Source organism: Notothenia rossii, assembly GCF_949606895.1.
Source record: "Notothenia rossii genome assembly, chromosome: 3".
NCBI classification, from domain to species: domain Eukaryota; kingdom Metazoa; phylum Chordata; class Actinopteri; order Perciformes; family Nototheniidae; genus Notothenia; species Notothenia rossii.
Window position 1 is genome coordinate 24,437,969 of NC_136901.1, and position 27,066 is coordinate 24,465,034.

At 40.8% G+C, this 27,066-nt stretch overlaps 2 protein-coding genes and 1 long non-coding RNA gene across 4 annotated transcripts; 2 read left to right on the top strand and 1 right to left on the bottom strand.

Annotated features, from left to right (window-relative positions):
• Nucleotides 1-431: 431 nt before the first annotated feature.
• Nucleotides 432-26,027, bottom strand: LOC307033935 (uncharacterized protein). Of its 2 annotated transcripts, none has more exons than XM_079672570.1 (5): nt 25,871-26,027; nt 1,679-2,008; nt 1,530-1,571; nt 1,317-1,424; nt 432-543 (listed from the first exon to the last, which is right to left on the bottom strand). In XM_079672570.1, exons 2-5 carry the CDS (start codon nt 1,866-1,868, stop codon nt 530-532), a joined length of 354 nt encoding a protein of 117 aa, XP_079528696.1. In that variant the 5' UTR covers nt 1,869-2,008; nt 25,871-26,027; the 3' UTR covers nt 432-529. The 2 variants fall into 2 exon arrangements, with proteins under 2 accessions (XP_079528696.1, XP_079528695.1); XM_079672569.1 differs by lacking the exon at nt 432-543 and adding an exon at nt 567-712.
• Nucleotides 8,081-9,907, top strand: LOC307032847 (piggyBac transposable element-derived protein 4-like; the record flags this gene model as incomplete). The annotated part of the gene is made up of 3 exons (XM_079671127.1): nt 8,081-9,192; nt 9,319-9,525; nt 9,638-9,907. The coding sequence occupies exons 1-3, from the start codon at nt 8,770-8,772 to the stop codon at nt 9,905-9,907; spliced, it is 900 nt and encodes a 299-aa protein (XP_079527253.1). The 5' UTR covers nt 8,081-8,769.
• LOC307032250 lies at nt 15,181-16,586 on the top strand. Its single transcript, XR_013806190.1, has 3 exons — nt 15,181-15,588; nt 16,302-16,362; nt 16,451-16,586. It is a non-coding gene; the product is annotated as an uncharacterized lncRNA (long non-coding RNA).
• Nucleotides 26,028-27,066: the final 1,039 nt, after the last annotated feature.

The window sequence follows — 27,066 nt, forward strand, 5'->3', positions numbered from 1 at the left end:
CCTGTGTGTTTGTCATCCTAGATTGTTTTTGGTTTTTGTATCTATTGTCAACTTGTTCCTATTCTACAAACACAGGACCTGCTATAATATACTCAAAACCAAGAATTTTAATTTTTGACTTTGTTGCAAAGCATATGCTTTAGAGGCCTCGGGACTGTCATGTTAGTTTTGCTCAGACCACACTGTGCTGTCTCTTCCTGTGAAGTGATGTCACTCCCTACCCTTTATTACCGTTTCACTCTCCATATGAGTAATTTTGACTTTGTTATCATCAATTTCCTCTGAGATAAAGATCAGAGGCCAACCAGAGTTTTTTTCTGAGCGAGACAGAAGAAAACACAAGACAAACTGAATTAGATTATTGAAAGTTTATTCAAAAGGAACATTGAAAGTGAGTAAACTTGATATGATAAAGCACCAGTTTGCAGACAGTTACAGGGACTATGAGTCTATCTGGTGGCAGCGTAAACAACATGAGTCTCCTCTTATTGTCTTTGGAAGAAACCTCCACTCTGTACGGGTCAGGTCATCAGAGCCCACATTCTGTAAATCAATATTTAGGGTCAGACACTGTATTTGAACAGTTCTCAAAAGTCAGCACATCTGACTCGAGGTATAAAACGTGTTCATATTCAGTGCAATCATTCAAGAATATCAAGAAAAACTGATACTAATGCCTTGTTTCTTTCAGGATGCAGTCCTTCAATTGCAGCTTTGTGACAAAGATAATCCTGATTAGTGAGATTTAAATCAATACATTGATTTTAATTCATCTTTTACAACTTTAAATCAATTATATTACAACAAACTGTGTCAGTTTGTGTAATGGAATAGGTAAAGGCTCTAAAGGTCAACCCTCACAGAAGCAACATTTTAAATGCATTCATATATCAATGGACTTATCACTCATGTTAAAGACATTCTGCATCTTCTAACTTTTCTCAGTAATTCCTAAAGTCAAAAGTAGTACATTTTGAGAGGAAAAAGTTGAAATATTAAAAGACGGAAGTTGGAATTAAATGAGGAAATCATATCACGAGGCCTCTCTAAATGTTTATACAAATATTAGATAATCCACTGTGTGCAGAGATGCTAACCAAAATCAACAAAAAACTTGATGAAGCTTGAATCAAAGCCTTTTGGGGCTTAACGTCCAAAGAATTGTTAACCTTTCTACTTCCGATAAAGGGTGTGCCACTGCATGTGTTCCGTGCTCTGAGCTGATTCAAACTGATTTTATCGATTTGTCTATTAAACACAAAATAATTTCCAATAGCAACACATTTCCATTTAAAATAGACACATTAGCTCTGTACCTGTTTGAAGCTTCCTGTTTTGAACCACCAGACCAATAATGACTATGATAAGGAGAACAGTCAGAACGCCCAGCATCACACTCGTCAGTGCTGCTATTTCATCCGACTCTACAAGAAAGATCAAGAAATTAATTAAATAAATTCAGATACACTTTTTTACCTTGAAACATTAGATAATCTGCGCATTAATAGAAAACTTTACAATAATCTTACTTTTAAACTTAATATCCATGTCAACATGTTGCTCATCGCTACCTTTTGAAAAAATAAAGATACATTTAGTCTACATCAAAATGATAAAAGCCACTTGCAGGTGGTTTTAAGCAGGATAACAACAGAGAATACTTTTGAAATAATCCTACCTGTAATGCTCAAACGTGCCGTGTTGAAATACAGAATCCCAGCTATGTTAAATCCACAGAAGTAAAGTCGAGAGTCAGATACATCCACTAGTTTGATTTCGAGAAAGAGGTTGGAGGTGTTGGATGTCATCTCAAATTTAGATTTTTGAACTCCATCACAGTAGGAAACCTCGCAGTAAGAATTGATCATCACGGCGACACAGCTGACCTGGGTTATGTTCACCAGTCTGAACCAGTATGTATTGGTGTCAAATTTGGAAATGTTGGCGCCCGTCAGTGTGGCATCTTCACCAGGCTGGACCTCCACAGAAACCGAGACAGAAGTCGAGCCTGAAACAAAAACATATTTTTTTGGGGATTTAAACAAGTGGACTCAAATCACCAAATATATACATGCCATTGAGAGTAATTCAAAGGCATTACTCACAAAAACTGCAGAGACTTAAAGCTGTTATCAAGATAGAGGTCTTCATGGTGCGTGCGACTGAAGCTCTGTCAAAGTCCGCAACTGAACTCTACTCCAGTGAGGGGGCTCTCAACGAAAAGAGAGGATGGGACACTGAACACGTTTTTGCTTTCAGGAAGAAAAAAAGTGTTGATTTTCAATGTGAGCCTTAAACTCTTAACCCTCCTGTTGTCCTGGGGTCATTTTTGACCCCAAAAGGAAATCTATTGCTGTCAAAAATAGGTTTTTAATTCATCAAATGGTCTGAAAATTATAGGGGTGGTTCAATACTATGCTCTTAACGATTAAAATATATTTGATGTAATTTCATTGAATTATGGGTGTTTTATTGTATTTTATAACACCTTAAGCCCTCTGGTGTCAAAAATGACCCCGCAGGACAAAGTGGAGCAATGGGGCACATTTTTTCAGCATAATGCTGCAACAACCCCCTGCCTGCTCCTCGGAACACACACACACACACACACACACACACACACACACACACACACACACACACACACACACACACACACACACACACACACACACACACACACACACACACACACACACACACACACACACACACACACACACACACACACACACACACACACACACACACACACACACACACACACACACACACACACACACACACACACACACACACAGGTGTGTTGTTGTCATCTCCGGGTATCCCGTGTGCCTGTTCTGTTGCTGATAGCTTATTATCTTAACTTAATCGATCGTTTTAAAACTCTTGATCACGGCAACTGCCTGACGTTGTAATCACACGTTACTACAGCTTAAGCACTCACAACTCTCCTTCTCTTAGCGACTGTAACTCCACAGTTGCCTACACTCTTTTCAGGTTTGCTAACGGTAGCTACTTTAGCTTGATAGCTAGCCATGGCTCTTTCCCCACCCTCGGTGCTATTTCCTGCTCTAACTGTCTCATGTTTGGTTACTTCCCTACCTCCTTTACTGGTACCGATACATGTGTTAAATGTAGTATAGTTGTTGGGTTGGAGGCGGGAATCATAGCCATAGAAGCCCGGCTCCGCATCTTAGAAAAATAACTCAGCTACAGTAAAGCCCATGTTAGCCGGTGCGGACCGGCAAAAGGTAGCTCCTCTTAGCCGTCCCCCGGCAACTCCCGAGCAGCAGGGAGATTGGGTGACTGTTCAGAAGGGGCATAACGCGAAACCCGCAGGTCCCCACCAACCCGTTCACGTATCTAACAGATATTCCCCACTCAGCGAGACACCCGCTGAGAAGCCAACTCTGGTTATTGGTAGCTCTATTATGAGACACGTGAATTTAGAGACCGAAGCGTCCACAGTCACATGCATTCCGGGGGCCAGAGCGGGCGACGTTGAGGCGCATCTTAGACTGCTGGCTAAAAATAAACGTAAATACAGTAGGATTGTTATTCACGTCGGTGGTAATGATGTTCGTTTACGCCAATCAGAATGCACCAAACTTAATGTGGCGTCGGTGTGTAGTTATGCTAAAACGATGTCGGACACCGTAATCTTCTCTGGTCCCCTCCCCAATCTGATCAATGATGACATGTATAGCCGCATGTCCTCATTTCAGCGCTGGTTGTCTTGGTGGTGCCCAGCAAACAATGTGGGCTTCGTAAATAATTGGACAGCATTCTGGGGAAAACCTGGTCTGATTAAGAGAGACGGCATTCATCCTACTTTGGAAGGTGCAAATCTCATTTCGGCAAACATTTCAGGGCTTTGTGGACTTAATCCATGACAAACTGGAGTTGAGACCAGGAGGCAGAGTCGCAGTCTTACACACTTCTCTGCGCTCTCTCCTAGGCAGTCATCCATAGGAATCCCGAACCCAATAAAATACCCAATATTAACGGTGTGTGTGTCTGCCCAAGGACAATTTAAGGTAAAACCTAATAGAGGTGTCATACATAATAACCTAATAAAAGTAAATGTAACAACTACTACAGTGCAACAAAACAGGAAGATTAAATGTGGTCTCTTAAACATAAGATCTCAAGCATCTAAAGCAATATTGGTAAATGATTTAATATCAGATTATAATATTGATATATGCTGTCTCACTGAAACTTGGTTGAGACATGAAGAATATGTCAGCATAAATGAGGCCACTCCACCCAGCCATATCAATACTCATATTGCCCGAGGCACGGGCCGAGGAGGTGGAGTTGCAGCAATCTTTGACTCAAGTTTACTTATCAATACTAAACAAAAATTAAATTATACCTCCTTTGAAAGCCTCGTTTTTAGTCTTACGCATCCGACCTGGAAAACTTTGCAGCCAATCTTATTTGTTACAGTATACCGTGCACCAGGTCCTTATTCAGAATTATTATCAGAATTCTCTGAGTTTTTATCAGCTTTGGTACTTAAAACAGATAAAGTAATTATCGTAGGTGACTTTAATATTCATGTTGACGATAATAAAAATAGCCTTACTGTTGCATTTAACTCTATATTAGATTCTGTTGGTTTCTGTCAGAGTGTAAATAAACCAACCCACTGCTATAATCACACTCTTGACCTTGTTCTGACTTATGGTATTGAAATTGAGCAACTATTAGTCGAACCGCATAATCCTGCTTTATCCGACCATTTCTTAGTAACTTTTGAAGTACTGTTACTAGACTACAAAGCATTAGTCAAAAGCTCCTGCAGCAGAAACCTATCTGTTAGTGCTATAGCCAAATTTAAGGAAGAGAATCCACCAATACTTAACTCGATAGCATGTCTGCATGTAAGGGAGGAAACTTATAAAAAATGTAAACCACCCCAAATTGATCATGTTGTTGATAGTGCTACAGATGCGCTGCGAATAAAATTAGACTCTGTTGCTCCTTTGAAAAAGAAGAAAATAAAACAACATAGATTAGCTCCATGGCATAATACCGAAACCCGCAAAATAAAGCAAAAGTCGAGACAACTTGAAAGGATATGGCGTTCCACTAAACTTGAAGAATCTCGTTTAATTTGGCATATTACTCTCAATGAATATAAGAAAGCACTGCGTAAAGCGAGAGCAGCCTACTACTCTTCATTAATAGAGGAGAATAAGAATAATGCAAGATTTCTTTTCAGCACTGTAGCCAGGCTGACAGAGAGCCACAGCTCGACTGAGCCTTCTATTCCCATAGCACTCAGTAGTAATGATTTTATGTGCTTTTTTAACGATAAAATTGTTACTCTTAGAAACAAAATCAATGACCTCTTGCCTTTGACCAGGATAGTATTATCAACAGCTCCCGGAAACGTAAGTTCTAATATTACACTAGATAGTAAACTAGAAGGCTTTTCAGCCATAAACCTTGAACAATTAAATTCAATGATTCTCTCTTCTAAACCATCAACGTGTATCTTAGACCCGATTCCAACTAAGCTGTTAAAATAAGTTTTTCCATTAATTAGCACTTCTTTATTAAATATTATGAATATGTCTTTATTATCAGGCTATGTTCCACAATCATTCAAAGTAGCAGTGATAAAACCGCTTCTTAAAAAGCACAACCTCGATCCAGAGGTTTTAGCCAACTATAGACCTATTTCTAATCTTCCGTTCCTCTCAAAAATTCTTGAGAAAGCAGTCGCAAAACAGCTGTGTGATTACTTAAAAAACTATGATTTATTTGAAGATTTTCAGTCTGGCTTTAGAACACATCATAGCACAGACACAGCTCTGGTTAAAGTCACAAATGACATTCTAATAGCCTCAGACAAGGGACTTGTCTCTATTCTTGTCTTGCTCGATCTTAGTGCTGCATTTGATACTATCGACCATGATATCCTATTGCAAAGACAAGAGCACTTAGTTGGCATACAGGGAACTGCTTTAGGCTGGTTTAGGTCCTATCTATCTGAACGCTCTCAGTTTGTACGTGTCAACGATGAATCTTACATGCAAACCAAAGTTAGCCATGGAGTGCCACAGGGCTCAGTGCTTGGACCTATTTTGTTCACACTATATATGCTTCCGTTAGGCAATATTATAAGGAATCATTCTGTAAACTTTCATTGTTATGCGGATGATACTCAACTATATTTATCAATCAAGCCTGATGAAACTAATCATCTAAACAAAATTCAAGACTGCCTCAAGGACTTAAAAACGTGGATGACCTTACATTTTTTGATGTTAAACACGACCAAAACTGAAGTTATTGTACTTGGCCCGAAGAATCTACGAAACAAATTATCTAAAGATGTACTAACTATGGATGGCATTAATTTGGCCTCCAGTGAGACTGTAAGGAATCTTGGTGTTATATTTTATCAGGATTTATCCTTTAACACCCACATAAAATCAATTTCAAGGACCGCCTACTTCCATCTACGTAACATTGCAAAAATCAGGCATATCTTGCCTCAAAACGATGCAGAGAAACTAGTCCATGCATTTTTTACTTCAAGGCTGGATTATTGTAACTCCTTATTATCAGGGTGTACCAAGAAGTCAGTCAAGTCGCTTCAGCTGATTCAAAATGCTGCATCTCGTGTACTAACCAGAGTTAGGAAAAGAAACCACACTACTCCTGTTCTGGCTGCCTTACACTGGCTCCCTATAGAACACAGGATATAATTTAAAATTCTTCTTCTCGCCTACAAAGCCCTTAATGGGCAGGCGCCATCTTACCTTAAAGAACTCATTATACCCTATTGTCCTACTAGGGCATTGCGTTCCAAGAATGCAGGGTTGTTGGTTGTTCCTAGAGTCTCTAAAAGTACAATGGGAGCCAGAACCTTTTCTTATCAAGCTCCACTTTTGTGGAATCAGCTTCCAGTTTGTGTTCGGGCGGCAGACACCCTATCCGTTTTTAAGAGTGCGCTTAAGACCTTCCTTTTTGATAAAGCTTATAGTTAGGGCTGATTAGATTCAGCCCCTAGTTTTGCTGATATAGGCTTAGTTTGTCGGGGGACATCTTACTTCTTCCTTCTCTCTGTCTATACCTGTGTACTCTCATGTTCCGATTAACCCAGCTTCCCCAAATTTCTTTCTTATTAGTGTCTATATACGCCGGGATCCGGAGTCATGGATGATCCTGCGGTCCTGTGTCATGGATCGCGAGTCCTGGATCTTGAGTCATGGCTGTGGTCCTGGATCATAAGTCCTGGATGGATATCCTCGTGGATTCATCTTCCTATTATACACACATACATTTCCAAACATTTGGACTACCTATGTTGCAAATGTATTATCTTTTCAATTTACACACGGCATCTATTGCACGTCTGTCCGTCCTGGGAGAGGGATTCCTCCTCTGTTGCTCTCCCTGAGGTTTCTCCCATTTTTCCCTTTAAACTGTGGGTTTTCTGTGGAAGTTTTTCCTTGTACGATGTGAGGGTCTAAGGACAGAGGGTGTCGTATTGTCATACTGATATTCTGTACAAACTGTGAAGTCCACTGAGACAAATGTAACATTTATGATATTGGGCTATATAAATAAACATTGATTGATGACACACACACACACACACACACACACACACACACACACACACACACACACACACACACCTTTGATGTATTGGATCAATCAATTGTCAAGTCAAAAACAAACAGGCCTTTTCTCACAAATGTTGGGGCATTTCACATTTTATTCTGAGAGAGACAGGCAGCAAAATGAGGAGGCAGAAACATTTGACTATGGAGGAGGTTCATGAGCTAATCTTTAACCGTGTTATGGTGGAAAAATCAACCGATGGAGGATTCAGGGTCAGAAGGAGGAAACTCATGAAGAGGTGATCGATGTAAGTTACAGACCAAATTCTTCCTCTGAAGAAGCCCCCACATCGCCCACTTCTGAAATGGAAGAAGGTTTTGAAATGGAGGAAAATGAATATGAAGAGGTAGAATCAGAAATGGAAGAAGTGTCAGAAGTGGAGGACCGCATTTATTTTGAGGAAGTGGAAGAATCCACTGATGAGGAAGAATCTCAGGAAGAGGACCCAGCTGAGATGGAAGAATATTTCCAATCTAAGAATGAAAAAATGATCTGGTCTTCCATCCATCCCAGTGACAGACGTTGCATGGTAACAGCAGAGACAGCAGAGAGAGAGACAAGCCGCCAGGGTCCAACCCTGTATGCCAGGTCTCATATTGAGGACATAAAGTCCGCTTTTTATCTGTTTCTGCCCAAGGCCATCGAAGAGTCAGTGCTGAACATGACTAACAAGGAGGGGCAGCGTGTTTATGGGAAAAAATGGAGAAAGATGGATCAAATGGACCTGCAGGCATACGTGGGTTTGTTGGTTCTAGCTGGAGTGTACCGATCCAGCAAAGAGGCTACAGCAAGTCTATGGAATGCAGAGTCTGGTAGGGCAATTTTCCGTGCCATGACACTTAAAATGTTTCTTAAAATCTCCAGAGTCATAAAATTTGATGACAAAGACACAAGAAAAGATCGCCGGGCACGAGACAAACTTGCTCCAATTCGAGACGTTTGGGACACGTGGGTGTCTCTCCTGCCAATGATGTACAATCCACTAATGTGACTGTCGATGAGCGCCTGGTCCCATTCAGAGGTCGCTGTCCATTCAAACAGTATATCCCAAGCAAACCAGGGAAATATGGGATAAAAATATGGGCAGCATGCGATGCCAGGTCAAGCTACGCATGGAATATGCAGACATACACTGGCAAACCTGCTGGTGGGATGTCAGAAAAAGATCAGGGCATGCGAGTTGTCCTTGACATGACAGAAGGCCTCCAGGGAAAAACGATAACCTGTGACAACTTCTTTACTTCACATGCCCTTGGCCTGGCGCTGCTGAAAAGAAAGCTGTTCATGGTGGGAACAGTAAGGAGAAATAAACCTGAGCTTCCCCCTGCACTGGTGTCAAAAGCGGACAGGGCTCGTTTCTCATCGAAGTTTGCTTTCACCGAGACCCATGCTCTGGTGTCCTATCTCCCCAAAAAACAGAGAAATGTTCTTCTGATGAGCACTCTGCATCGGGATGCAGCTGTGAGCGACAGGGATGACAAAAAGCCCAAAATCATTGAAGATTACAATCACAACAAAGGGGGTGTCGATAACCTTGACAAGGTATTTCACATTTATTATTCATAATGTTAATAATATTATTTATGGAAAGGATAATGCATTGAATTTGTGTGTAGGAAATAAACATACATTTCTGAATATGTTTTGGTTTGTTTATTTTGTTTCAAGGTTATCAGTGTGTACACGTGCAAAAGAATGACAGCCCGTTGTCCCCTAGTTGTCTTCTTCAACATTCTCGACGTGTCTGCATACAATTCCTTTGTCCTGTGGTTTGAGATCAACCCAGCCTGGAATCAGGGGAAGTGCAACAAGAGGAGGCTGTTCATGGAGGAGCTTGGACGACAACTTGTGATACCTCACATACAGCGACGCAAGGTCAGCATTAAGCTTCATTTCTGTTGCTCTTCCTTCTGTAGTGTCCTCACAATTTTTACTTTTTGTATTTGCACTGTGATTTATTATAATAAAGTTTGACTTGACTTGACAGGTTCTTCCCCGCACGCCAGCCGCTGCCAGTTTGGTTATGGAGGTCCAGCAGTTCTGCTCCAGCTCTACCTCTGCAGCAGCTACCCGTCATCCAGCTCCCACTCGCCCAGCTCCCGCTCGCCAAGCTCCCCCTCATGACCCATCACCCAAAAGGAGCAGGTGCAAATTCTGCCCTCGCCAGATTGATGTGAAAACCAAGAAAATGTGCCAAAGATGCAATGCATACATCTGCAAAGATCACACCATTGTTACCTGCCCTGCATGCAACTGAGGGCACATTAAATGTGTAACACAGAAATGCGTGAGGTTTCCACTTTAAATTCTTGAAATAACAGTCAAGCAAGACAGGGTCAAAAATGACCCCAGAGGGCACAAGGTGTGATTATGTGTTGTCATTAAAAAAATATAAATTATTCAAAAAGGGCATCCTTACTAAACTTTGACATATACCAGTCTCTGATAAGACAAATAGTCACAATACGGTATGTTCAAATTATTAAATAGTTTCATTTATATTTTAACTCAGAAAACGGTAACATTTCATATAAAAAAGATCTTTTGGCCCTAAATTCCAAAACAAAGGGAAAAATGTGTGGTATTGAGTTGGACTGAAGCAAAACTAAAGTTGTAACACAAAATTGATTGACATTTCATACTTTATGCTTGAAATAAGAGTCAAGCAAGACGGGGTCAAAAATGACCCCAGAGGGCACAAGGTGTGATTATGTGTTGTCATTAAAAATATATAAATTATTCAAAAAGGGCATCCTTACTAAACTTTGACATATACCAGTCTCTGATAAGACAAATAGTCACAATACAATATGGTCAAATTAATTCATTGTTTCACCTTTTTTTTTTATCAGAAAATTGTATAATTAAACTAAATTCCAAAACTGAGGGAGAAATGTGTGGTAATGGGTTGTACTGAAGTAGAACTAAAGGTGTAACACAACATTTATATTTACATTTTATACTTTATGCGTTAAATATCAAACAAGCCAGATGGGGTTATTTTTGACCCCAGAGGGCACAAGGTGGATAGTAATCGGGAGGACATTACAGATCATTTTAAATGATGCAACAAAACGTTAATATACGATTTTTGTATCTCTGATGTAATGTACAAAAATGCTCAGAACTACACTGAACAAAAATATAAACCCAACACTTTTGTTTTTGCTCCCATTTTTCATGAGATGAACTCAAAGATCTAAAACATTTTCTATATACACAAAATAACCATTTCTCTCAAATATTGTTCACAAATCTGAAAAAATCTGTGATAGTGAGCACTTCTACTTTGCCGAGATAATCCATCCCACCTCACAGGCGTGGCATATCAAGATGCTGATTAGACATCATGATTATTGCACAGGTGTGCCTTAGGCTGGCCACAATAAAAGGCCACTCTGAAACGTGCAGTTTTGCTTTATTGGGGGGGTCTGGGGGGGTCCGAAAACCCTAGGGTTAAACTCTAACCCTAACATGTCACCCATCTCCTTCGCATAGAGTTGATCAGGTTGTTGATTGTGGCCTGTGGAATGTTGGTCCATTCCTCTTCAATGGCTGTGCGAAGTTGCTGGATATTGGCAGGAACTGGAACACGCTGTCGTATACGCCGATCCAGAGCATCCAAAACATGCTCAATGGGTGACATGTTAGGGTTAAACCTGACTGGTTTTCGGACCCCCCCAGACCCCCCCAATAAATAAAGCAAAACTGCACGTTTCAGAGTGGCCTTTTATTGTGGCCAACCTAAGGCACACCTGTGCAATAATCATACTGTCTAATCAGCATCTTGATATGCCACACCTGTGAGGTGGGATGGATTATCTCGGCAAAGGAGAAGTGCTCACTATCACAGATTTTTTCAGATTTGTGAACAATATTTGAGAGAAATGGTTATTTTGTGTATATAGAAAATGTTTTAGATCTTTGAGTTCATCTCATGAAAAATGGGAGCAAAAACAAAAGTGTTGCGTTTATATTTTTGTTCAGTGTATTACTTGCTTTGACCATCAAGATGTCATATCATCAGACGGCTCTAAAGTGGACTATAAATGTACATCATAAAATATTCTATAGACTGAATACTGAAAACCATCTTGCAGGCTACAAATGTTGAGATAATAGTCCACATGCTAATGATGACATTGAATAAATAGCTTGGGGTAATCAGATCAAGAAACAAACAAAAAACTGTAATGCATCTAAAAAAATCTCATAATAACCTAAGATCTCAATGAAATATGAACTATAACAAACATTAAAAAAGCACGAATCCTATCTACACACACACATACATTCAGTCAGAAATGCACCACTGCATAATCAAAGTTGTTTTTATTGTATTATTGAACCTGCTTATTTGGCCATGGATGAATAACAGGGATACCACAACCCAAATGTGACTGTTGCATGTGTTGATTTGTATTGGCTTGGGGTTTCTTGTTATTGTCCATCAATTACACATATCCAATAAGGCCCAGGGGCCTCATTTATAACGCCGTGCGTTACGTAGGATTCATGCCGGAAGGTTGCTTACGTAGTAGAAATCCAAAAAATAGGTACAGATATTTTCCGACATTTTCCGATTCACCAAACATTGCGTACCGGAAAGGAAAGTGCGTACGGCACTTCCTACGCCGGTTTCCCTTTATAAATCACAATCAACTCGAAATGCGGTGCAGCTTTTGCAGGCTTCACGTAATGCCCATATTTGCTTATAAATAGTCAAAGAAACGCCCATTTATCCATTCATTCATTTTGACTGACTTTATGAAGAAGATCGCAGGAAATGACGACAGAACAGCTAAAAAATACATCTCACAGTGTCAGATTTTGGGGAGGTCGAGATAAATCATATTGTTTGGTGGATGCAGTTTGAACCAGAGTAGCAGCATGGAGGTCGGATCTTCACCAAAATAAATAAATAAGTGGTCCGAAAAAGGTTAATGACAAAATAAATACACACAGCCTTCCTCAGGCAGTGTGTTTGTACCGGGGACAGGAGACACCCCCTTGACGAAAAACTGTAAGAAATGATCGGGGAATCCCTCCGGAGTGGAGTCATGACGACTGGATCTGAATGATTTTTTTTGTATTTGGTGGTTTGTGTCCCAGCTGTCGATCAGCTGTGCGCAGCGTCTCCACTGCAGCCTGTGCATCTCAACCCCCCGCAGCAACTCTATATCCACCAGTTAAAGGAAATACAACTAATGTGTTGTGTTATATTAGCTGTACAATTTACCACATATGGTGTTTTTAGTTTCCATACCTCCTGTGTTTTACGAGGGACTTATCAAGTCTTGGCAAACGGCATAAAACACGATTAAACGTGATAGTATATAAAACCATGCTCGTATCTACAACCTATAGAAATGAAAAACGGCGTCAGTTTAGACGTAATTCTGTCCTCCTACTTACCGCATCATTTATGAGAAAACATTTCATAACATTAACACAACATATTCGAGGTGGTTTTAAATAACATATCCGTATTTATTTATTTCTCCAAGTTATGTTTTTGTGTGCACTGAGGAGTCTCAAACAGGCGATTGTTAAATCATTTTAAGATTGGCTTTAATCAATTTGTGAAAATGAATTCTTCATATATGATAAATGAGAGGTAACATTTTATTTATGGTATTATTTCCACATATTTCTCTCCATTCTTCCTTCTGCCAACGGTGTCGCAGTTTCTCGTCTCTCCCGTTTTTGTGCTTAGTGCGTACGCATAGGTTGGAGTTTGAGTGGAGGAACGCACATGTTCCCGTCAAGTTAGTATTTTATAAATCGCAAACATTGCGTAGAAACTGGCGTACGCCATTTTTGGAGCGTATATCCCTTTATAAATGAGGCCCCAGGTCCTACATAAGAACTCATGAAGGGCTCATGTACTGTGTACCCTCAAATTACCAGAGTTAATGCAGTCATATTTCGTCCTGCAAGTGTGAGTTGGTACTTTTCCATAAGTCTGAAAGCAGATTTTGAAATGTCTCGGGAGGTCAACAGTCCATCTCGGTGATGTAGTGTCAGAAGGGGTTAATATCTAATGGAAACTTAAGTAGCATCATCCTTGATATGTACAGGCTTTTGAGTTATGTGGTTATGGATGAAAACCAGTCTTCCTGTGGTGGAGACTTTGCTGCTGCTTTTTTTTGTTGCCTGCAGGTTAGTGTTTGCGCTTTGTTTTTCCAAAACATCTAGCCGCAGATGTTATGTTTGGACAACGGCTACGTACGTGTCATTTTCAGTGCAGTCTTTTTCTGTCAAACAAGTGTTGGACACCTACCTAAATCCTCCACTTTGTCATTGGAGTCCAAGTAAAGGTATCAAAGAAGAAGCGACATGATGAAAGGATGTTTAATTTGCATAAATACAAGAACAATACTACAAAACAGTGCGCTTAAGACCTTCCTTTTCGATAACGCTAATAGTTAGGGCTGATTAGATTCAGCCCCTAGTTTTGCTGCTATAGGCCTGGGGCCGTATTCACAAAGGATCTTAGGGCTAAAAGTAGCTCCTAACTGGCGAATTTAGGAGAAACTCCTAAACATAATGGGCGTGTCAGTCTTAAATTTAGGACTCCTAATTTTATTCACTAAGAGCAATTCACAAAGTATTTTAGGCCTAAAAGTAGCACCTAAGTTTAGGAGAGCTTAAAAGTCCTCGAGAGGACTCCTAACTCAGTAAGACCTATTCACAAAGAATCTGAAAATGGCTGCGAGACGAAATGTTTTGGAGACAATGGAAGACTGTGAATTGATCAAGAGATATAGGCTAAATCGTGAGGGTATCAAACTTGTTGTGGAATTAGTGCGGGATGCAATAACATCCCCGACTAACAGGAATAACCCGATTAGTCCGGAAATAAAATGTTTGGCAACACTACGACATTTAGCAACAGGGAAAATGCAACTTTGCAATGCCGACGATTTAGTAATATCGCAACCATCAGTCAGCCGTGCCATAAACCAAACCATCAACGCGCTCTCTAGACCACATATCATCCAACAGTTTATCCGGTTTCCTTTGGCCAATCAACAACTACACAGGATCAAAGCCAACTTCATGGCAATTGCAGGTATGCCCGGTGCGGTCGGTGCTATTGACGGGACGCACATAAAAATAATTGCGCCATCAAAAGATGAGGACATGTTCGTCAATGGAAAGAAAGTACATTCCATCAACACGCAGATTGTTTTCATTCATCATGATAGGGGGACTTGAACGGCGGTATGGGCTGTTATTGAAAGTGTTTAAGTGCTGGAAATATGGTCATTGGATAATAGTTTGCAGGGTGCTTTTAATTGCCTCCTTGATTTAATGCAATTTACGTATTTTTATTGTTTGCTCTCTCTCTTTAACGTGCATATACAACGTCATTATCGTGGTCTGCACAAACTTGTCATCATGCGTGTATTCTGCTAACTGCACCGTCCATAACTATTTGATAGGAATACATTTCTAGCCTAGGCTATTTCCTTGTTTTTCGGTGATTTAGTATGGCGTTATATTTGTGCCTCTATCCTGAGCACGCAATGAAACATGTTGCGCATAGAAAATGCGATTGAGCGCACACTTGAACATTTTTGAGCACAGAGAAATATATTTTCTTTCATAAAACTCCTGCTCCGTGCGCAAGCAGACCGCTGCACGCGCTCTCTCTCCCCCGCTCGCTCGACCTCTCCACCCTGTGCGCGCTCAGCTTTGCCTGTGCTCGCTCAAGTTGTCACAGCGTTACAAATGTGCCACAAAACCAACCAATCGGAGAACTCGAGAAGGTCAATTGTGATTGGCTGGTCGTCTCCAATCATATCTTGTATCTGAGATGAGAGAGGGATTTTCGGTTGCCATCAGGCTGTTGACGTTCTTATTACACATCCGTCGTTGACATTACAGGACATGACAGACTCGAATGAAGAGAATAGCACACCACAGTGTCAGGTGAGTTATACATTTCTAGTTTTCTGATATCACGTTATTGTTTGCAATGCCTGAGTTTGCTAGCCGGCAACATAGCTATAGGGGTAGTTTAAGCAAACAGCTAACAAACCGTAGCCTACATGTACGCCATGAACCCTTCTGTATTGATTACTTGCTGTAAGCATTAGAGGTGGCAGAATGACAAACATGTTTCTCTCTCTATCACAATTTTGGGTTGACCAGAACCTGGACCAACTTCTGTTTCCTGTTCTACAATGGGCATAGAGCTTGCGTTAATTTTCAACCGGACAACTAAACAGATTAGGCTAGGACCGGATAAAGTTAGCAACACACGTTAACCATGAACAGCCTATTAATCCGTTCTCTTAATGTTTATTCCGTCCAACGTTGTGGAATTAGAGAGAAAGGGCTTCTTAACGTGCTTTTATCCGGGGTGGAGGAAGTTAAATATAACATTGGGGCGTGTGATTGTAGTGGGTGGAGGTGGTGAAATGAGGATATCCATTTTGGAGTTCAAGCTAGCATAATATAGTTAACGTTGCACACTAATAAGGAAGAGAGCTATTTTTGTGATACATTGCTATTGATATGGATTTAGAGTGGATATTTGAGACAAGTAAACAAAAACGTAATTTATGGGTGAGTGTTTTTAGCAGAGTCATATTATGTCCTTGTGATTCTGTTGATTAATACCTTTCTGTATTATGTTGCAGCTCAGCTGATTTTGGATTGATGGCAAAGGGAGAGGGACTTAAGTTAGAGTGAAAATACAAGGTAAGTTTAAAATAGGTCAGCCATTTCCCATCCTATAGGTTGCGAGATGTATCTAACCCTTTCTCCTGTCTTTGTCTCTCTCTCTCAGCACAAGAACTCCAGGGGGATTCAATGGAGCCTGAAGACCTGCAATGAGAACCTCACCCTGAGCCTGAGTCTCAACTCCCAGAGTTTTGCAAGCCTCTCCCTGTTCCTTATTTTTGATTAAAAAGACATTAAGCCTCCCAATGGTGTGGTCTTCGTTTTGTGAAAAATATGATTACCTCACATATTTTGTTGCTGTTGTTGTCTTTTGTGATAGTTAAAAGGCTCCTGCTGACTTGAGCCAGCCATTCTTTCCTCCTCTCTGTGTCAGTGGGGAAGCTGTACATGTGTACTCCTTTCTATGAGTGATTGGAGCATCCCCCAGCAGCACAGCAAACCATGGGGGAGACTATATGCCAGGACAACACAGAGGAAAAGGCACAGACAAACTGCACGCATGCTATTGAATGTTTATTGAATTCCATTTATTTACAATGGATGTTCCTAAAACAACACATTTAACATCATGCTGCTGCTGCTGCTAGTGCTTTGACTCATTTTGCTGTCAGTTGACAATCATTGATAGGCACCTGTCGGTCTCCTGTCCTTTCTGAAAGTCATAAAGATTACATTAGTCATTTAGATGACTTATGTCCTCAATTACCAGAGGATTACTGAAACCACCATGAATTAAAGAAATGGTAGAAACGATTCTAATCAGAATTTTGAAACCTTCCTTCCCTCCCTCTAAATATATCAATAAGGATGTGATGTTCTTGACTCATACAAGTTTAAGAAGATAATATTTGTTTTAAAGAATTAAAAGCAATAAACAACAGGAACTGGATCTGTAACCAAGGCAACGTTAGCCTAACATGTATGTTAACAGGTAAGATAGCTGTTCACACTATCCATGTATATTTTCAACTTTTTGCAATGCTATGTTATTTCTATTTAAGATGTTTACATTTTCGATTGTTTAATTCTAGTCTTTTAACTGTCTAATGTACAATGCCTTGTCTTTTGCTGCTGCCGCGTTAACATTTCCCCAATTGGTATCAATAAAGTACTTCTTATTTTGTCTTAATCCTCAAATATTAGCACATTTTACTTAAAAAACAAACAAACACATTGATGTAACTACATACACATATCGATATGTTGTATACATATTGTAAATCAAAACCTTGATTGACCAATAACTACCAAAAATTGCATTTCTATCCTGTTATTAATGCATTCAAATCGTGATTCAAATGGCCCGCCACAAACTTCCGGGAACTTTCTGAGTCTCTCTGAACCACGTGACAATCAAGCATTTTGGACTTCCGCTGTCGCAACTCTTCTCTCTACATGGTGCTGGACCAGCCAATCAGAATTGATCTTTTCGAGTTCTCCGATTGGTTGGTTTCGTGGCACATTTGTAACGCTGTGACAACTTGAGCGAGCAGGCAGGCAAAGCTGAGCGCGCACAGGGTGGAGAGGTCGAGCGAGCGAGGGAGAGAGAGCGCGTGCAGCGGTCTGCTTGCGCACGGAGCAGGAGTTTTATGAGAGAAAATATATTTCTCTGTGCTCAAAAATGTTCAAGTGTGCGCTCAATCGCATTTTCTAGGCTCAACATGTTTCATTGCGTGCTCAGGATAGAGGCACAAATATAACGCCATAGAGTTTCACGAGCAGAAGAACAGGAATTGCTCGCGAGAGCGCAGGAGACCAAGGAGAGCTCATGTAGATGATGCACATGCTCAAGGCATGTTTCTCCCCTGCAGGCTTCAATATTGCTCTCGCGCGAGTGCCGTTTTAGTGCTCGCGAAAATAATATATGTCCGCGGCTGCTTGACTTGTGCTGGCGTGGATCTCATATGCCCTCGCGATTTATGACAGAGATTTGCCGCCATAGAGAAGGTCAATTGTGATTGGCTGGTCGTCTCCAATCATATCTTCTATCTGAGATGAGAGAGGGATTTTCGGTTGCCATCAGGCTGTTGACGTTCTTATTACACATCCGTCGTTGACATTACAGGACATGACAAACTCGAATGAAGAGAATAGCACACCACAGTGTCAGGTGAGTTATACATTTCTAGTTTTCTGATATCACGTTATTGTTTGCAATGCCTGAGTTTGCTAGCCGGCAACATAGCTATAGGGGTAGTTTAAGCAAACAGCTAACAAACCGTAGCCTACATGTACGCCATGAACCCTTCTGAGGTATTGATTACTTGCTGTAAGCATTAGAGGTGGGAGAATGACAAACATGTTTCTCTCTCTATCACAATTTTGGGTTGACCAGAACCTGGACCAACTTCTGTTTCCTGTTCTACAATGGGCATAGAGCTTGCGTTAATGTTCAACCGGATAACTAAACAGATTAGGCTAGGACCGGATAAAGTTAGCAACACACCATGAACAGCCTATTAATCCGTTCTCTTAATGTTTATTCCGTCCAACGTTGTGGAGTTAGAGAGAAAGGGCTTCTTAACGTGCTTTTATCCGGGGTGGAGGGAGTTAAATATAACATTGGGGCGTGTGATTGTAGTGGGTGGAGGTGGTGAAATGAGGATATCCATTTTGGAGTTCAAGCTAGCATAATATAGTTAACGTTGCACACTAATAAGGAAGAGAGCTATTTTTGTGATACATTGCTATTGATATGGATTTAGAGTGGATATTTGAGACAAGTAAACAAAAACGTAATTTATGGGTGAGTGTTTTTAGCAGAGTCATATTATGTCCTTGTGATTCTGTTGATTATTACCTTTCTGTATTATGTTGCGGCTCAGCTGATTTTGGATTGATGGCAAAGGGAGAGGGACTTAAGTTAGAGTGAAAATACAAGGTAAGTTTAAAATAGGTCAGCCATTTCCCATCCTATAGGTTGCGAGATGTATCTAACCCTTTCTCCTGTCTTTCTCTCCCTCTCTCAGCACAAGAACTCCAGGGGGATTCAATGGAGCCTGAAGACCTGCAATGAGACCCTCACCCTGAGCCTGAGTCTCAACTCCCAGAGTTTTGCAAGCCTCTCCCTGTTCCTTATTTTTGATTAAAAAGACATTAAGCTTCCCAAGGGTGTGGTCTTCGTTTTGTGAAAAATATGATTACCTCACATATTTTGTTGCTGTTGTTGTCTTTTGTGATAGTTAAAAGGCTCCTGCTGACTTGAGCCAGCCATTCTTTCCTCCTCTCTGTGTCAGTGGGGAAGCCGTACATGTGTACTCCTTTCTATGAGTGATTGGAGCATCCCCCAGCAGCACAGCAAACCATGGGGGAGACTATATGCCAGGACAACACAGAGGAAAAGGCACAGACAAACTGCACGCATGCTATTCAATGTTTATTGAATTCCATTTATTTACAATGGATGTTCCTAAAACAACACATTTAACATCATCATGCTGTTGCTGCTGCTAGTGCTTTGACTCATTGTGCTGTCAGTTGACAATCATTGATAGGCACCTGTCGGTCTCCTGTCCTTTCTGAAAGTCATAAAGATTACATTAGTCATTTAGATGACTTATGTCCTCAATTACCAGAGGATTACTGAAACCACCATGAATTAAAGAAATGGTAGAAATGATTCTAATCAGAATTTTGAAACCTTCCTTCCCTCCCTCTAAATATATCAATAAGGATGTGATGTTCTTGACTCATACAAGTTTAAGAAGATAATATTTGTTTTAAAGAATTAAAAGCAATAAACAACAGGAACAGGCTCTGTAACCAAGGCAACGTTAGCCTAACATGTATGTTAACAGGTAAGATAGCTGTTCAAACTATCCATGTATATTTTCTACTTTTTGCAATGCTATGTTATTTCTATTTAAGATGTTTACATTTTCGATTGTTTAATTCTAGTCTTTTAACTGTCTAATGTACAATGCCTTGTCTTTTGCTGCTGCCGCATTAACATTTCCCCAATTGGTATCAATAAAGTACTTCTTATTTTGTCTTAATCCTCAAATATTTGCACATTTTACTTAAAAAAAACAAAAACACATTGATGTAACTACATACACATATCGATATGTTGTATACATATTGTAAATCAAAACCTTTATTGACCAATAACTACCAAAAATTGCATTTCTATCCTGTTATTAATGCATTCAAATCGTGATTCAAATGGCCCGCCACAAACTTCCGGGAACTTTCTGAGTCTCTCTGAACCACGTGACAATCAAGCATTTTGGACTTCCGCTGTCGCAACTCTTCTCTCTACATGGTGCTGGACCAGCCAATCAGAATTGATCTTCTCGAGTTCTCCGATTGGTTGGTTTCGTGGCACATTTGTAACGCTGTGACAACTTGAGCGAGCAGGCAGGCAAAGCTGAGCGCGCACAGGGTGGAGAGGTCGAGCGAGCGAGGGAGAGAGAGCGCGTGCAGCGGTCTGCTTGCGCACGGAGCAGGAGTTTTATGAGAGAAAATATATTTCTCTGTGCTCAAAAATGTTCAAGTGTGCGCTCAATTGCATTTTCTAGGCTCAACATGTTTCATTGCGTGCTCAGGATAGAGGCACAAATATAACGCCATAATTTAGTGGGCTCTTTTGTGGGATGTTGCGGATGAGTTTCACCGAGACCGCCTGCTCTGAACAACCAATCACCGTACTGACCGCTTCTAAACTCATGCACGAGAATCGACGTAATCCATAGTAACGGCGCGTCACTCTTAGTTCACTCTTAGTGATTTATCCTTAGTATGAGTAGGTCTCAGCGGCTTTGTGAATAACTTTTAAGAAAAAACTCCTACGTAAAATGTTTTAGCGCGAGTTAGGAGCACTCCTAGCGGTAAGATAAAATGCTTTGTGAATACGGCCCCTGGTCCTGAGTCGTGGATCCTGAGTCGCGGTCATGAGTCGTTGCTGTGCCTGTTGCTGTGGTCCTGAGTCCTAGATCACAAGTCTTGGCTGTGCCTGGCCTGATTTGCACCTTAACCTCTTAAGCCCTGAGCCTGTTTTTCAGGTTTCAGGCTCGAAAATGCTATGCTCAAAACAAATGACTATAACTTAACTTTTAAAAGGGTTATATGAATAATTGTTTTGATCAAAGCAAGGTTACATCTGTGAGTTGGATGGAGAGGTGTCAGAATCAATATAGATATGTCTGTGTCAGAGTAAATTCAGATGGAACATAGTAAAAAAAGGTAAATTCTTACCTCCGCCTAAAAAAACCCCATTACTTTCATTTCATTTTTATCTGTCCCGTTCATGGTACGCAAAACCAAATGTACAATAATTGCCACAAAACATGACTCTACCATTGAGCGAAAAGGAGCAGGGAGAAGAATAAAATCTTATGTGACCTGCCCCTTTCTAAAAAAAACTAAATAAATACAAATAGATGGTCTGCCCTTCATAATAATAATGTTTTGTTTTTTTTCTCAGCCAAACATAACAGTATCTTAGGATACTAAGAGAAACACACAAAAAAAATACTTATTTCCCACTTGACAGTTAACGGAAAGAAACAAAACACCAAAACATCACATGTATAAGGAAAAGAAAAGTGCAACACCCTCATCTGAGTCCTACTGGAGGAGAAGGTGGAAAGCGACGCATGATGATAATACCACCCTTGAATGATGGGATAGTAGACTAAAAGCTTTAGGAATCTAAACTATAACATACAATAAGTACCCTGTATCAAGATTAAGGCAAAACAAGTTAAATGTGACCTTTTTAGAGAGGTTTAGCAAAGGGCACATTTTGGCACCATCAGTGCCATTTCACCTTTTTTAGGTACCATACTGTAAAAATAATTGTATTATCACTATAGGTAATCATTCCATCCAAATACAAGAGTTTTTATTAAAACATCTTTTTTTAAATTACACTTCTTTTTTGTATGTAAATGGTGTGTGTGTCTGTGTGTGGACTTTGCCACAGTCCTTACATGTTTATCACCCGACTAACACTTCTAGGAAGGTTTACTTACACAATAAAAATTAGGAAACATAGGATACATTTGTCTCCAACAGGAGCAGATTTATTTAAAAAATAACACATTAGAAAACTACACTAAAACCAAAATAACACCACAAGCATTTTCTTTGTAAACACTGGCAAGAAAGAACAAATGTACACAACCTGAATGTGTTTAGTGTTTTTGAATTGAGGCACCAGGCACTTAGTGCAGTAGATAGGTCTTCACCGTTTTGTTGCCAGCACCAGAGCACCTCCTGAGCGCGGTGGCATCTTCCCCATAATACTTGGGAATGCATACGAGTGATGATGGGGGGAGTGGTGGTGGTGCTGCAGGGACTTCACCCCTCATGTCTGCAGCAAGCTGCTCCCTGAACGACTTCTCGGTGTGTGGCTTCGTCCTGCCGGGGTCACCCCTCATCTTGTGCAGCTCCTTGTGGAGAAGGAAGCTGTTCACCACTGCAATGTCCAGAAAATCGTAAAAACAAGTCTTGTACCATTTCATAGTTTTGTGGTGAACGCTGTAGTACCCAATCAAAGCATCGGACACATCCACGCAGCACATGCTTCTGTTGAAGTCCACCACAGCGTCAGGAACGGTAACAATCTTAGTCTGCCACACACCAGCCCGTTTCACTTTCCTCCTGACAGTCTGTCCACTGAATCAGAAGATGCAGAGGGAGGCTGAGTTAGTACTGGTGCAGACGTCCGGCGGAATGGCTTGGATGTTGATGGCTCTGGGGCAACTGTATGCTGATCTGATGCACGTCGTAGCACGGATGAGGCAGATGTTGATGGCTGTGATCCAGAAGCCACTCGTCTTCATCACTGTGAAAACAATATATATATATATATATATATATATATATATATATATAGATTGATATACAATACAGCTTTATTTATAAACTGCTTATAGTCAATGTCTGTAGAACTACAAAACAGCATCCATTTGGCGTGTGTGAAACAACAGTATATTTAAGCAATAGCTCACGACAGGCCGTGATATATGCTCATTATATCACAGCTAAGGGGCGTGGTTCGGCCCGACGCGAAGCGTCACGGCCTGAAGTAAGCTATTGCTTTTATAAAACGGTTACCAAGTGTGGCAATATGAAAGAAAAATACACACTCTAATTTAAATAGTTTTTATTAATAAATAATGATGTTCAAAATAAAATAGTCCCTCCGTTGCCTTCTGCACAAAACATGCAAGGTGGTTGCTATGCAACAACACTAACAGCTAGCGAACATATTAGACAGAGAGCGTTGATCCATTATTTGGCTGTTTATTTACATTAATGTGTATGTTGCTGTTTATTATGCACCCACTGAAAAACTGTCCAGCATCATTAGAATGGCTTACGTGGTCACTTGTATAGGTTGAGGTTGTTCTAGGCTGTTGCTTGGCGTGGCGAGAATATTGCTCCACTTTCTCCGGTCCCCGAGATTGGGCTTACAGTAGCTCTGGAGAGAGCTTTTGCACCTGTGGCCACTAACGGTCATCATTTCGGGGGAGAGATGGGCCGAACCACGCCCCTTAGCTGTGATATAATGAGCATATACCACGGCCTGTCGTGAGCTATTGCATATATATATATATACTGGGTTGATATACAATACAGCTTTATTTATATACTGCCGTATTATAGTCACGAAATACAATTACTCTATTTATACTAGGGGTGCACCGAATGGGAAATTCTTGGCCGAAACCGATACCGAAAATAGGAAACAGTTGGCCGAAAACCGAATGCCGAAAGGCCGAAAATGATTAATAGAAATATGTATATATATAATGTATACATTTTTTACCAATGTTGTTCAGTAACCTGATTATGGAAAAAGACATGATTATGGCAAAACTTAACTTAAATAATAATCACTATTATGGGTCCATAAAACATTTATTCAGCACTTTTGAATGCATACAGTACATTAATTCCAAGTCAAGTGCATTTTCTTTTTCCTCTCTGTAGGATAACTACAACAAAGTGCATTCAGAACAAAGCGAAGGTGCTTTAAAACTGCATAAACATCTAGGCCAGTAGGCCTACAACAAAATAGTGTAAATAAAGACTGTAACAGCCAGGCCTTCAACAACAACAAATGCACCTATAAGTGCATGCATACAAATGTGCAAACTGGATAAATCCACATGAATGTAACTATTTACAAATGAGATTACAATTCCATTTCAAGAATCTGCAAATAAGGTGGTCTGTCCTCATGAGCAATGTAAACAACATTGTATCATTTAGATACTGAAAGTACAATATATTTAACACTGTGCTGCTGTCATTTCCCCCTAATGATAACCTGAGATGGTGAATTATAACTCACAATGAAAATTGTTCAGGAAAGTGGGTATAGAGTAGACATGTAGAACTAGATAAGCTTATGATAAGCCAGCCTTGTCTACTTATTAAGGAAAAGTGGGAGGTTCTTTTTAATGAACAGTAGCTTCTCTGCTTTATCAGCCATAAGTCTGTTCCTCTTCTCATCAAGCACATGAGAGGCAGCGCTGAACAGTCTCTCGCTGTCAGTGCTTGTGATTTGATCTTACTCCGCATATTTGTCCGGGTGTTTTGATTTCAAGTGGTGGAGTAATCCCGAAGTGGTGAAAGTCTTTGCAGTTACACCCCCTCGAGAAATGTCAGCTGAACACGTTTTACAAATCACAATCCGCGCCTCTTTCTCTGATATTTTTAAATATCTCCAAGCGCCAGACATGTTGGCTGTGAGCCAGCCGCGAGCATGCTTGTCGCCGCATTTTGATTACGTCATCACAACAACACGTTAGCTTACCAACGTAACCCTGTTCCCTGACACTGGCCGAAAGTCGAAAGGGCCTTTTTAACCATTTTCGGCCGATAATTTTCGGCGGTCGAATATTCGGTGCATCCCTAATTTATACGTTCACCAACATGATGTTCCCATTTTTTTAGTTTCTCACGGAACGATAACGCTACAACAACAAAGCGGCGTCCATTTTGTTTTTGCGAGTGTGGAATTACTATAGATTACACCAAATACACAACTAATAGATACAAACAGAGAGAGTACATACCTTTCCTGAAGTTCATAATCAGGGTCTGATTGTGGCCGAAGTACATCATCATCTTCTGACGGAGAGTCAGCGAACACCATTTCCACGGCGTCTTCAAGCTTATACAGCCTCTTTCTGGGTGCCATTATTTTCTCAAATAAGTCCTAAAAGCAAATAAATCCTTGTCCTTGTAATATTATGTTCTCTTGCCTGCTGTTGTCTCTGTGTTCTCTGTTCGTTGCTGCTGTGCTGTGCTGTGCTGTGCTGTGCTGTGCTGTGCGGCTGGCTGTGCTGCGTCATGTGCGTAAAGCAGCCACTGCTGGCATTATTCATACTGCGCAGGATCCTATCTCTGGAACCCATTGGTCGATTTGGGTGATTGAAACGTTTTTTGAGCGAATAGAATCGAGGAGGAGTTAGTAAATCCCTCTAAACACTTGCGTCAAGGAGAGAGAGGATTGCGTAAACAGCACATTAGACAGCCTGAGCCCCGAACTGCAAAACTTTATACCTACTCTGCGGCCATGAATGTAATGATGGATTATCAGCAGGGGCAGACTGGCCATCTGTAGAATCTGGAGAACCACAGAACGGCCGGTCGTCAAGGGCCGTTGACGGCCGGCCGGCCCTTTAAAACAGAGGGCGACAGCGGCCGCTAATGCAGTTGTGTGGTTCTTATCTGTCAAATAATCTCACACGAAGAAGAAAAAAGACCACCCAAACGAAGAGAAGGGATTAGACGCCGTGGCAGACAGGGAGAATGCAAATGGATACAAATCAAAGAAAACGAAAAGAAAAAAGTTGGGGCCGAGAAGGCAAGAGAAAAAAAGTCACTCGCAGGTGAAGCATATAAATGTCGCAAATTGACAGACCTTTTTGGCAGCAGCTTAGAACAAGTGCAAAATGATGAAGAGAATAATGAGGGAGCGAGTTAAGATATACAGCCAGCCTCCTGCGTTCATGATGAGGGACAGAGTTGAGCTGGTGGAAGAACCAGCTCAACCCGCACACAAGGGCAAGAGCAAGAGGTGGGTGAGAATGATCCCTTGAACTCAGTGGCGTTTTCTCCTGGAGGCCAAGGGAAGCCAGGCTTCCCCTGTTTTTTTGGATTGTAGTTATAATTTTAATAAATAAATAAAAACACTTCGATAGTTTCGGTAATTATTCTGCCGGCCCATCTCTCCCCCATTCTCATTGAGTATTTTACAAAGATTGAAACAGCGCTCCTCTAGATGTTATGGTGAAACAGTAGATTGCACTCTCTGTTGCGAGAGGAGGCTATCCGAAATTGGCTTCCCTTGGTGAAAAAAAATGGAGGGATTGACCAATCAGATGAAGCTCACGTCATGCCTCACAATCCAATCAAATCACATCAACTTCAGTTCGTACTGTAACTGTCCTCACCGCCCTTAAAGAGCCTGTGACAGCATCCCAACAACTGTTGTGCAATGAAATATTGGACTACTAGTAATCTCGAACTGTTAGTTTAAAAAAGAAGCTGCGATACCGTTCCGATAAATATCAATAATTTTGAACATCGCGGGGAAATTCCTTCGACTCATTTTGAGGTTTTGGGGGAAGACGGAAGTGACGTCAATGCGGGAACGCTTTATTATTATATTGTCTAAACGGCATCATGTAAGTTGCGCTGACAGGCGACACAGAGGTCCCCCAAGCCCCCCCCCCCCGTTGACAGTTCACGAGCGCGTCC

What these genes read in the sequence shown, in the direction of transcription:
- LOC307033935 (XM_079672569.1), bottom strand. Translation starts at nt 1,868, where the DNA reads ATGATCAATTCTTACTGCGAGGTTTCCTACTGTGATGGAGTTCAAAAA. An exon ending in GGCACGTTTGAGCATTACAG is followed by an intron (nt 1,572 to 1,678) that starts GTAGGATTATTT and finishes TTTTTTCAAAAG; the next exon opens with GTAGCGATGAGCAACATGTT. An exon ending in AAACAGGAAGCTTCAAACAG is followed by an intron (nt 713 to 1,316) that starts GTACAGAGCTAA and finishes TTTGTCACAAAG; the next exon opens with CTGCAATTGAAGGACTGCAT.